A 13,574-nucleotide genomic window follows, 5' to 3' on the forward strand; every position below is an offset into this window, starting at 1 on the left:
AGACTCAATTTTTTAAAAAGATTTTTATTTATTGGAAAAAATTACAGAGAGCGAGAGATAGATCACTCTTCTGTCTGCTGGCTTACTCCCTAAATGGCTACAATGGCCAGAGCTGGGCCAGGCTGAAGCCAGGAGCCAGGAGCTTCTTCTGAGTCTCCCACAGGGGTGCAGGGGCCCAAGGACGTGGGCCATCCTCTACTGCTTTTCCAGTCTTATTAGCAGGGAGCTGGATGGGAAGTGGAGCAGCTGGGTCTTGCACTGGCTCCTATAAGGGATGTGGGCACTGCAGGTGGCATCTTTACCTGCTACACCACAGTGCTGGCCTCAAAGACTCAATTTTTTAAACAAGGATTTTAGTAAGTTGTAAGCATTATTTCCAAATTAGTTAATTTAATTTTTTTATTTTGACTTGTTAAAATAAAATTATATATAAATAAAATTAATTATAGTGCTCATCAGGCTGATTACATTAATGTTAACAGTTTTTCATTGTGATAGTTTAAATTATCTAGGATAGCTTTACATTCTATTTTATTATAATTTTTATCTTTTTCATATTAGATTCTGTGTAAATATAATTGACAAATTTATTTGTATATTAAAATGTATTTATTGATATATTAGTCATAATATAAATCAAGTGAATATTGTTGAAATAGAGGTTTCTATCATGATTACATAAAACATGAGAACTTTAATCCTGGTGGCAAAAGAAAGCAAATTATACTTAGGGTTACTTGAGAACTTATAGCATGTATTTTTTGTTGAAAGTTGCTTTAGTATTTTATTGTAAGTACTTAAATGTTCTACCTTGCTTTGTAAATTACTAATTTGTCTTTTCTTAAAAAAATTCAAGCTGAATACATGGAAAACTTTGGGAAAAAAGGCAAATTACTCGACCAAATTGATGATGGTGGTGTTGGACCGTCCACTTCCAAATCAAAAAGCAAATCTCCTCATAAAGAACGAGAAAACTTTAGAAGTACTCTTGTCAATGTCATTATGTAAGTTCCATAAGTTGACCAGTTTGTGTTACCCTAGTTAGAGCCGCATGGGAAAATTTTATCTAAAAATATAAGAATTTGATGCATCTCTAAGGATGCCTCAAAGACTTGTTGGATTGAGGTCAGAGTATAACTGAAAAATGAGAGATAGGGTTTAACCCTATTAAACATGTTCCATTTTTAAACAATCATGAATTGCAAAGGTACGGATGTTAATACTCACACTTAATGTCAACTGAGTCAGCAGAAATTCCAGTGTTCTGTTTGTAGCCGTGATCGCTGGGGGAAGATTTGGGGAGTTTTTCTGTTCTGTATTGTCTGCCTAGGTGATGTAGTAACTCCTCTGACATTTTGGATCTTTTACTGTAGACAAGGACTTGGTATGGAATGCTCAGCATTGGGACCAAGGCCTGGGCTTGGCTGCTCTGAATTTCAGAACTTTGTGGGGAGGGCGATTTAGAAGTGAGTTACTAGTTCCCCTTTGCCTCGTTTTTATGCACAGCTTTGTGCCAGTTACTTAGTACCCTCTGAAGTTTCACCCTGACTCTCTGATCACACACTACCATTTGTGGAACAAATGGAGTTTCATAACCCAAAGGTGTAAGTAACTCATCCATAGCATCCTGTTCTGATTTCTCCATGTGACACTCTGTTCACTGAATGCCTGCATCAAAAAGAGTACAGTGGTATGGAGTGCTTACAAAGGGCAATGGGGAATTTTGTGGGAATCCTGTGCAGGTGAGTAGAGTTCTGTAGTGGCTTTGAGCTTGTTTTTGCCTGGTGCCACGAAACTATTACCAGCTTGGCCCACTTTTATTGTGGCCTTGGATTAAACACTCTCAGATCACACAACAGTCTAAAACAAGCACTCACATCAACGGGAGGGTATGCCTCCCATTTAAAAATTCTTAGAAGAAATATATTTTTCTTCTTGGAGCCCTGGCTTTCTTGGCACAACTTCCTGTGCTTATTATACCTGGTCCTCCATTTAAAATTATTTATTTATTTTAACTAATTTTTATTTAAAAATTTTGGCAGTCATGAATTTCACATATTTATGGCATCTATTTGATGTTTTCATACATGTATACATTGTATAATGTCTGTTCAAGATAAATTTACTTATCTCCTCAAATATTTACTTATTTATGATAAAAACACCCCAAATCTGATTTTCTATGCTTTTAATTGAGCACAGTGCTGATCTTGGTTTTAGCTTTATACATGATCTTGATTTGAAGTTCCCATATCACTTAGGCCTAAGGACTCATCTCTTCCTCACCTGGGCATGAAATTCAAGTGTCCTACCCAACAAGGGCAAACATAGCCTCAGGATTTTCCTGCCTTGCCATTTAATTTATTTTCCCCTCTTAAATATACCGTTTCTTTCTGGTGAGCTCAGCTTTGCATTTAAAGTATTTATGACTAGAGTTTTTTCCAGATAATCTTAGCTGCTGTGTTATAAAAAACAGAAGCCTGTTTTTAACCATTTTATGTCATTTTAGTTGCACCTTTCATACGTAGGATATAAATGGGCTTATTGAAATTCAATCTATAGTTTCTGTAGTCTTTTTACCCGAAAAACAGACACACATATATGCACATACAGAAATAGAAGGAGAGGGAGAGAGATCTTCATTCACTAGTTCCCCTCCCCAGTGGCCACAACAGTGGAGCTGGGCCAGGCTGGTGCCAGGAGCTTGGTACTCCATCAGTCTCCCATGTGGGTAGCAGGGGCCCATGGACTTGGACCATCTTCCACTGCTTTTTCCAGTTGCAATAGCAGGGAGATGGATGGGAAATGGAGTAGCCAGGACTTGAATTATAACTCATATGGGATGCTGGGATAACAGACAATGGCTTAACTATTGTGCCACGATGCCAGATCCTGAAATATAATTGTATTGATTTAGAGTTTACCTAGTGCTTTAAGCCACATAGTTTAAGTTATATTTTTTAAAGTTCAAAATTCATTTGGCCTGTCTTCTTCCTGAAGAGCTCACAAGGACCTCAGAATGATTTATGGATAGATAATTTTTTAAAAAAAGATTCACTTTGTTTATTTGAAAGGCAGAGTTACAGAGAGGGAGAGATAGAATGAGGTCTTTATCTGCAGGTTCATTCCGCAAATGGCTGCAACAGCTGGGGCTAAGCTAGGGCAAAGCCAGAAGCCAGGAGCCTCATCCAGGTCTCCCATGTGGGCACAGGGGCCAAAGCACTTCAGCCATCCCCAACTGCTTTCCTAGGCACATTAGCATGGAGCTGGTTCAAAGGTGGAGTAGCTGGGACTGGAACTGGTGCCCATATGGGATGCTGGCACTGTAGGCAACAGCTTAACCTGCTACCCCACAATGCCGGCCCTGGAGAGATAATTTAGACAGAATTAAATTCATCTGTGTTAATTATAAGATTTATAATCCTTTTAAAAATTTGTTTAAGTGAAAGGCAAAGTGACAGGAAAAAAAGAGACAGAGACAAAGAGACAGCACTAGAGCAAGAGAGAGAAGACAGAGATCTTCAGTACACTGGTTCACTCTCTAATCCTCAAAACATCCAGGGCTGGGCCAGGGTGAAGCTAGGAGTCAGGAAATCAGTCCAGGTCTCTCAACTTGGTAGCAGGAACCCAAGTACCTTGGCTGTTATTGTCTATCTTCCTAGATGCATTAGCAGGAAACTGGAGCAGAATAGGAGATGCTGGGACTTGAACCAGCCCTCTGATAGGGGATGTGGGCATCCCAAGAGGTAGCTTAACCTACTGCACCTGCTCCCATTAATTGTAAAAGTTAATGAATTTTAGTGAATTTCTGCAGTGTATAGCCTTCACCAAAATCTAGTTTTAGAATACATACCTACTGTCCTTTCATCATCCATAAAAGTTTCCTTATGCCCAACTCAATTAATCCTGTCTTCACTGGTTGTCCCAGGCAATCACTGGTCTGCTTTCTGTCTCTGTAGCTTTACCTTTTAAAAAATTTCATAGTCAAAATCCTGAAGCATTCCTTCAGAGAATTGGAATAAGAAATGAAACATAGCTTTACCAGCATAAGCCTGAAGACAAAGCACAATATAAACAATGCCTATAAGAGGTGGAAGTGATCCAGTACAAGCAAAAGAGGAAGGACTGAATCTACTAATGTGCACCCTAGAAGGCAGCACATGATGGGCAAAGCACTTGGGTTCTTGCTACCCATGTGGGAGACCCCAGTGGAGTTCCTAGCTCATGGCTTTGGTCTGCCCCAACCCTGTCTGTTGTGGGCATTTGGGGAGTGAACTAGTAGGTGGCAGATTTCTTTATGTCTCTCCCTGTCCCTTTGTCACTCTGCCTGTCAAATCTTTTTTTTTTTTTTTTTTTTTTTTGACAGGCAGAGTGGACAGTGAGAGAGAGAGAGACAGAGAGAAAGGTCTTCCTTTTGCCGTTGGTTCACCCTCCAATGGCTGCCGCGGCTGGCGCGCTGCGACTGGCGCACTGCGCTGATCCGAAGACAGGAGCCAGATGCTTTTCCTGGTCTCCCATGTGAGTGCAGGGCCCAAGCACTTGGGCCATCCTCCACTACATTCCCGGGCCATAGCAGAGAGCTGGCCTGGAAGAGGGGCAACCGGGACAGAATCCGGCGCCCTGACCTGGACTAGAACCCGGTGTGCCAGCGTTGCAAGGCGGAGGATTAGCCTATTGAGCCACAGCGCCGGCCCGACCTGTCAAATCTTTTAAAGGTTTTTTTTTTTAAAGTACTGATTGAGTGTCAAGGTCATAAAAACTTTTTGGGGTCTGCTAAAAGCATTTTGTTGTTTAACTTTCTGGAGAACCAAAGTGATAATGTCTGCTCATTATAAATGTGTTTTGAGGGGGCAGTGCTGTGGTGTAGTGGGTAAGGCTGCTGTTTGTGGCACTAGCATCCCATATGGGCACTGGTTGGAGTCCTGGCCACCCACATGGAAGACCTGGAAGAAGCTCTTGGCTCCTGGCTTCAGACCAGCTCAGCCCCAGACATTGTGGCCATGTGAGGAGTGAACCAGTGGTTGGAAGATCTCTCTGTCTCTGTCTTTCCCTATTTCTCTCTCTCTGTGTAACTCTGCCTTTTGAGCCAATAAGTAAATCTTTAAAAACAAACAAAAAATGTGTTTTGAGGAAGCTAGCCAAAGCTCTAGCAAAAACAAAAAATGCCCAGGAAACTTCACCAGAGGGTCCTTCTCTACTTTGAGGATGTCCGTCTCATTTTTCTCACAAAAAGGGCAATTTTGGGGCCGGTGCTGTGGTGTAACTGGTAAAGCCGCCGCCTGCAGTGCCAGCATCCTGTATGAGTGCCTATTAGAGACCTGGCAGCTCCACTTCTGATCCAGCTCTCTGCTATGGCCTGGGAAAGCAGCGGAAGATGGCCCAAGTCCTTGGGCCCCTGCACCCATGTGGGAGACCTAGAAGAACCTCCTAGCTCTTGGCTTTGGATCAGCGCAGCTCTGGCTGTTGTGGCCATTTGAGGAATGAACTAGCGGATGGAAGACTCTCTCTGCCTCTCTGTAATTCTGCCTTTCAAGTAAATAAGTCTTTTTTTTTTTTTTTTTTTAAAGGGCAGTCTGGTGAGAGTTTGGGTGGGGAAAAAATCAGACATTTATCTTACAATCCTGAGTTGGCTCCGTCTGACTTCTTTTTGTTTTCTAATCTTAAAAAAATCTCTAAAGGGCATCTTTTTTTTTGAGATAATTTTGCAAAAAAGGTCTATATTTACATGGTTAAATTCTCAGGGCCCTCAAGTCTTTAGAGATGGATTAAATGTTTGGTATTATTGTTTTCAAAAGTGTGTTGAACTTGATGGAGCTTTCGTTGAGAAATTTACCTTTTTATTTTTATCTTTTAGTCCTATTTTCCTATCAACATTTTTGAATTTCTAATATATAAGGATCCATTTCTGTTTCATTGGTCTGTCTATCTTTATACTAACATCATGCTTGTCTTGATTACTCTAGCTTTATAATCAGTTTTGAAATCAGGTTTTTATATCCTCAAAATTTATTATTCATGTTTAAAATTGTATACTGTCTTCTAAATCTTCTGCATTTCCATGTACATTTTAAGATGATCTTGCCATTTTCTGCAAAAAAAAAGGAAAATTCTAGGATTTAGAAGGCATTGTATTGAGTCTTTAGATAATTTTGGGAGAATTATCATTTTAATAATATTGAATCTCCCAGTGCACGAACACATTGTTTCTCTCCATTTATTGATGTACCTTATTATTTAATTGTTCTCAGCATTATTTTGAATTTTTAGTGTACAATTCTTGCAAAGAGTTTAAAATATTTTTTCCTAAGTATTTTCCATTTTGATTTTATTGCACATGAAATTATGTGATTTCATTTTCTGATTGTTCTTTGCCAGTAGATAGAAAAGCCCATTGATTTTTGCTTATTGATCTTACATCTGAGGCCTTGTTAAACTTGCTTGCTTTTCTAGAACATTTCAATTTTCCTTAGAATTTCCTATATGCAAATGTCACAGTGCAAATAAAGATAATTTTACTTTTTTATTTTTCAATCTATATGCTTTGCTTTTCCTTTCCTTTTTGCACTGGACATTGTTAAAAAGAATTGGTGAGATTAGAATTCCTACTCTTACCAACAAAGTATTCAGTCTTTCACATTTTTGTACAATGTTAATTGTAAGTTCTAGTTTTTTTCTTCCATAAACACAAGTACTTCTTTATTAATGTTATTACTTGAAATGGAGAAGGAGGGAGGGAGAGATATCTTCCATTTGCTGCAACAAGGTCTAGGCCAGGCCAGCCATGAACCAGGAACTCCATCCTATTCTCCCAGGTGGTTGGGGCCCAAATACTTTGACCATTTCCTGCTACCTTTCCTGGGTACTTTAGCAGAATAGCCAGGACTGGAACGAGCACTTTGATTTGGGATTCTGGAATTGCAAGTGGCGGCTTAACCCACTGTACCACCATGCCAGCCCCCATCTTCTCTTTTCTGAGTTTGGGTAGAATTGTTATTATTTCTTCCTTCCTTGATAGAATTCATTAGTGAAGCCACCTGGACCTGAACTTTTCTTTGTGGGAAAAATTATTAATTACTAATTCAATTAGTCTATTGTTGTAGATTTGTTCAGATTTTCTGTTTCTTCTGAGATTATGTTTGGTGCTTTTATTTTATTTTATTTTATTTTGGCCTTGTGGGAATGTGTTCTTTCCACAAGCTAATTTAATGTCATGGAGCTGTTCAGATAACCTCAGCTTTCATGTGCATTCCCTCTTTTTGTAGCTGCTGACTCTGAGACCAGAGTCTTTCCTATGGGTCTCCAGATAGATTGCTTTCTTTGCTGCATGTCATGTGGGCTGTGGTGTTTTTAACAGTTTCCTCTGTCCTTTGTCTGCTTTTCATGTTTCATGTTTCAGAAATTTTTTTGAACTATGTCCTTGGCTGATGACTTTCCTTCTAGTTTCTTTACAATCATGGGTTAAAATTATTTTGGTACCATTTTCACATTTTAAGCAGAACAGCTTAAAAAAGTGATGTTAATGCCTGCATATTGAATCCAAATCCTCTATTAATTTTAGAAAAAGGGGAAAATCAATATAATTGTTTTCCATTTCTAGAAACAAAGTACATCATATTTTTTCTTTGACCAGGCCAAGTGTCTCCTATGTTGTTTTGTTTCTGAATGAAATATTGTTCTATTAGAAAGAGCATGGCTGTTTGGAGGCACATGTTGATGAGCAAATCCTCCTTTTTGTACCTAATTAGCTGTCTGACAAAAGGGAATTTATTGTTAATATCTCTGCCATTCATTTTCTTCATCTGTGAAATGGAGATAATTATGTCATTGTGACTTTTTTAACAATAGATGTGAGTATTAGATAATATCCCTGAAACTATTGAAGACTTGAGTAGGTGAACAATAAAAAGCTCTTGCTATTCTTATTTCCAGTGATCAAAATCTTTGCCCATAGCTCTAGAATTACAAAATCTTAGGAGTTTTAGAGCTGAAGGGATCTTCATTATGACTGCAAGACGATCTGTAGCCACTCTGACCACTCCCAATCATCTTCCTCCTTAGCTACCACCCTGCTTTGCCACGTTCTTCTAGGCTGCCATTGTTCACACAGGTGATGAAGTTTATTAATTCTCATGATTCAACAAGGTCAGCAAAACAAGCATTTACGCCATTAAAAAAAAAAAAAAAACAGTTACTAAAGTCATACACTTTATAATGGCAGAACCTCAATCTAGATTTCCTGATTCCTGAAATGTATTACTATTGTGTTTGGTCTTCTTTTCTATGCAGTCAATAACTTGAGATTAAATTTATAGTTCAAATAATCAATCCTTCTCTATCCTACTACTGAATACCTTGAAGATCTCCCACTACTTTTGTTCTTGCATCCCTTCACTTGATAAACATATATTGAACATCTACTATGTATTGAATTAAACTGAAACATTACACAAAGTCTTGACTCTTTTTTCTCATTCATACATATGAAAAAAATAAGGGTGATATTTCCAAAATACTGGATTCCTAGATAAATAAATGTAAGTTAGAAGATCCTTTCAAGGTACCTAATATGATGTGATATCTCAGACAAATATTGTATAAACATCCAGTCTCCAGCCACCAGATAGTGAGAAAGGAATATTTAATTCATAGCACTATTGACCTGTGCTAATCCCAAATGAAGTTGGTGTCTAGAACACAGTATTTTCAGTGATAAAGAGGCTAAAACTACTCTAGAAAACTTACTATTTTTTCCTGAAGTTGTGACCTATGCTTTTGCACAGTAGACCCCCAGAATAGGTTGCAAAATGTGACTCATAGATTTTTGAATTGAATTATGGTCACAATCATTACAGCATTGAATGAACATGTCCCTGGTAATAAATACATAGGGACGTATGAGTTTCCATGTCACTGGGTAACTTCATATCTGTAGAAATTGAAGGAAAGGCCTTCTGAAGGCATTTAAGTCCTTTCCATCAGTGTTCCTTTTTTTTTTTTTACACCTTGTCGCAGGCTTTTTATTTATTTATTTTTGACAGGCAGAGTGGACAGTGAGAGAGAGATACAGAGAGAGAGGTCTTCCTCTACTGTTGGTTCACCCCGCAATGGACACTGTGGCCGGCGCACTGCACAGATCCGAAGCCAGGAGCCAGGTACTTCTCCTGGTCTCCCATGGGGTGCAGGGCCCAAGCACTTGAGCCATCCTCCACTGCACTCCTGGGCCATAGCAGAGAGCTGGCCTGGAAGAGGGGCAACTGGGACAGAATCCCAGAATCCGGCGCCCCGACCGGGACTAGAACCCAGGGTGCTGGCACCAAAGGTGGAGGATTAGCCTGTTGAACCATGGCGCTGGCCCATCAGTGTTCCTTCTAAAATTCAAATTTAGGGGCTGGTGCTGTGGCTTAGTGGGTTAGTACTCTGGCCTGAAGCGCTGGCATCCCATATGGGTGCCAGTTGGAGACTTGGCTGCTCCGCTTCCTATCCAGCTCTCTGCTATGGCCTGGGATAACTGTAGAAGATGGCCCAAGTCTTTAGGCCCCTGCACCCGTGTGGGAGACCCAGAAGAAGCTCCTGGCTCCTGGCTTTGGATCGGCACAGCTCCAGCTGTTGCAGCCAATTGGGGAGTGAACCAGCAGATGGAAGACCTCTCTCTCTCTCTCTCTCTCTCTCTGCCTCTCCTCTCTGTGTAACTTTGACTTTCAAGTAAATAAATAAATACATCTTTAAAAAATAAAATCCATATTTATAAATAACGATACATAGTTTAGAAGTAATCCATGAATATTCCTTTAGAAAATCGTGCTGAGAAAGCTTGATTTTGGAGTAATAACAAAGAATGAGTAAAGGCCATCAAGAAAGGTGTAGCCTCTGAATAAGGTATTGCAAATAATTCTAAATTTAACTGTCTCTCCATGGATATGAAGAGAAATTATTTGGGGTAAAATATGATACCAAACAAATGTGTACACTATCAACTGTTTAACAGTATTTTTCTTAGGATTTAGTAAAAAACTAAAACAGCTGGTTTTGTACCAAATTCCCTGTGTTCTTTCTTTTACATACTTTTGAATGGCATGCTTATCATTTTCTTAGGCAACAAGATGCAAGTTTAGATTCTGCTGAACCCGATGAAAGCACATTACCAAAAGCAACAACATCTGCAATAGAGAAAGACATCCTGGTAACAAGCTATTTCTTTTGTCAGTTTAATTGAACATCGAAGAAAGGGCTGAAGCTACTTTTATCCTTTGGGGATTATTCCGTGCTCCAATCCCTTGTGGAACTCTGAGGACATAGGAGTAAATACGGAGTTCCATTGAACTGCTATAGTAGAGCAATGGAAAAAATAATTCTTTGCTTTGCCATCTGAGAACACAATTAAAGAATCTCAAATCTACTTTTTCCCCATGTTAAAGCTATCCTCAGTGATATATAGCTTTTCCATGCCTTGATTATTTTATGAGAAATTGTCTTAATTATATAATGTACATTTTACAAAGCAAATTAACTTCCTTTAGAAATAGTCATTCTTCAGTATTCCAATTATGTAAATTTAAAAAATGGAAATAACAAAGACAACATTGCTAATTTGAAAGTAGTTTGATATTAAAATTTTTTATATTGACATGTAAAAGCCTGTGAAATATATTGTAGCTAAATATTCACTTTTATAGAAATAATCCTAAATGAGTAGTTTATGCACATATACATAGCAATTATCGAATTATAGTATGGGATAGAAATCTCTTAAATTCTATTTTATAATATTGGGATTAATATATAAGGGCACTGATGTGTTTATGCTTCAATATCTACTTTTGATTATCAGTAATACAAGAATAAAAAATAGCACATTTTCAAAAATTTCAAAAATATACTGTTATATACATCATATATTTGGTAAAATAGCATATATTACAGTATACATATGAACTGAGCTAAGAGTTTAATTTTCATGAAGCATATCTTTAAGAGATCTTAAATAATGCCTACATGAATTATACAAAATGTATTTTTATAATTTTTTAATACTTCGTTCTTCTAAAACTTAAATTTTTCTCAGTATTTTTGATAGACATGCCTCTTTTATTATACTACTAAACCTGTCTACATTTTCCATCTCTTATTCTTTGTAGAGGTATTATTATTATATTCACCATGGAATTGATACAGACCATGTGGCCCCAATGGAAGATTCCTGGCTGAACCATGTACTAGATTTAATTCCACAACATCTGAAAGTCCTCACTGACAGTATAAATGTATTGTCTGATGAAATGAGAGAAGATTATCTTCTTAGTGTAAAGAAATCTATAGGTAAATTGGTATTATTCTTTTCTGAGTATGTGTTTCATTAAATATAGTTTTTTGATGTTGAAAGCTAATACTTATACTTGGAACTACCTACTACATTAATTATGCCATTTCTTACACTGATGATATATTTAAAAATCTTACACAAATTTTATTAATGAAGTTCAACAAAAATTTTTAAAAATCACCTTAATGAATGGCAACACTGAATAAAATTATCAAGTATTTATTTAAGCCCCTCAAAATATTTGTGTGTTTAATTTATATAAAACATAGGCATTTAGGAGATGGTCTCTCTCTTTGAGATAGACACTTACTTCAGGGAACTTTTACTATAGATGTGAGAGGTAAGACATAAATACATGAATAATTATCTAACAGTTTAAGCATTAATAATGAATGTTTTTATGATGTCATGAATTAGAATGTGATCAATTATAATTTGTTGCTACTGACATGAAGTAGGCAAACTATAGGTCACGGGTCGTATTTGGCTTCTGCTTGTTTTCATAAGTTTTGTTGGAACATAGCCACACTCATTTATTTGCTTATTGTCTGTGACTGCTTTTTAACTATAGAAACAGAGTTGGGTAGCTGTGACAGAATTCTTATGGCCCACAAAGATGGGTATAGTTACAATGTGACCATTTCTGTAAAAAGTTTGTTGACCTATGATACAGAACAAGAGATCCTAAGGTTGACAGATCATAAGAATCATTTATAAAATAAAATACTGATTTCCAGCCCCAAGTGAATTAAAACCCCTGGATTAGGACATTGGATGTGCATATTAAACAAGATTCTCCAATTGGTTTTCTTGGTAAACCTGGTATAAAAATGTTCAAAGTTGGGAAAATTAGAATGCTTTTTGAGTACTCTGGGGACCCTTCAAGGAGGAGGGCATTCGTATCATCTAAGACACTTATTGAGTATCCTAGTAAAATGAAAACAAAAAGTCAAATTTCTGACCTCAGACTGTTCATAGTGTAGTGAGAGAGATGGAGAAATTACTAAATTATAAAGCAGGGTGGCAAGTGCAATGAAGAGGGAAATAGAGGATATACTCTGAGGGAGATGAGGTAATCTCATACATCTCATACTTGTAAGGAAAGACCCTGGAGATCCTTGAACTGAGTCTTGAATGATGAACAGTTTACTGGGGAACGTCCTTGGCCTAGGAGATGGTGTGAATGATGGCACATGTACATGAAAGGCTATTCCAGACTTGCAAGCAGTTCTGATGGCAAAAGTGTAAGATGTACTTTGGGGAATGGACAGAATCTGAAGGGCCCTGTATGCCTTTTATTCTTTTTTAAAAGCATTTGAAGGTAAAGGAGAGTCTCAGGTATTTTAAGAGGAAATTACACATTTACATTTTAGAGCATGTTTGAAATACAAGCAAGATAATTAGAATTAAATATGACAGAGCAAAGGTAGCTTTGCTGACTTTGCTACTGACTTTGTAGCAAGATTGTCTTATGCTCTTACATAATTTGAGAGCAACCTGGTAATATGTGCCTTTCCTTAGTGGATGAAACCAATGACTTCTCTGTTTTGTTGACCTTCCATTCAAAATGAACACTTTTGGTGGAGTAGCTATAAAAGAAAATATAATATTAAAAGCAATTATCATTTACAAATTAAATAACAGAGTCATATTGTTAAGAAAGGAAACATTCTCAAAGATACTGACATGAAAGATTTTTTCATAAAATTTTATTTTCTTTTTATGTATAAATACACAAGATGCTCATTATTTAAACAGTTTAACATAATTTAGATGCTTGATATTAATAGAATTAGTTTTATAGTTTCCTGGAGATACACTGTAATTAATATAAGGTTATTTATCAGAACTTTTCAATTTTCTTTCAGTTGATTTTGTTTTAAAAGATCCTAGGGAAAAAGAAGATGATAAAAAGACAAGTGAACTTTTACCCCATCGTGCTGAGTAAGCAATCAGGTTTCTCTAAGAATACTGATTATGTGACTATTTCTTTATTTTGTTTATATATTTCTATACTGGTTATATTTTCTCATATACATGTTTATAATTTTGTATAAATATATTGATGCAGTATTATGCATTTGTATATGTTTCATATATCCAACTAGTTGTTATGATCTTTATGTACTTAAGCCCTAATAGGCTACATTTACCAATTGATGGATAGATGAGTAGATAGACACATGGGCAAGTGGACAATTACATGGTTAAAACAGAAGAACTCTGAAGGACAGAAGTTGATGTAGTTCACTGT

At 37.2% G+C, this 13,574-nt stretch overlaps 1 protein-coding gene across 1 annotated transcript in view; it reads left to right on the forward strand.

The window, feature by feature from the left end:
* The window catches only part of DNAH7 (dynein axonemal heavy chain 7), a gene marked incomplete in the record, with an annotated part of 367,056 nt that overhangs the window by 35,816 nt on the left and 317,666 nt on the right, over positions 1–13,574 (forward strand). The window contains 4 exon segments of the mRNA XM_070070446.1: positions 857–1,004; positions 10,093–10,180; positions 11,136–11,316; positions 13,189–13,264. Coding sequence (XP_069926547.1) covers positions 857–1,004; positions 10,093–10,180; positions 11,136–11,316; positions 13,189–13,264 — 493 coding nt within the window.

The sequence above is a fragment of the Oryctolagus cuniculus genome, chromosome 3 (assembly GCF_964237555.1).
Source record: "Oryctolagus cuniculus chromosome 3, mOryCun1.1, whole genome shotgun sequence".
Classification (NCBI taxonomy): domain Eukaryota; kingdom Metazoa; phylum Chordata; class Mammalia; order Lagomorpha; family Leporidae; genus Oryctolagus; species Oryctolagus cuniculus.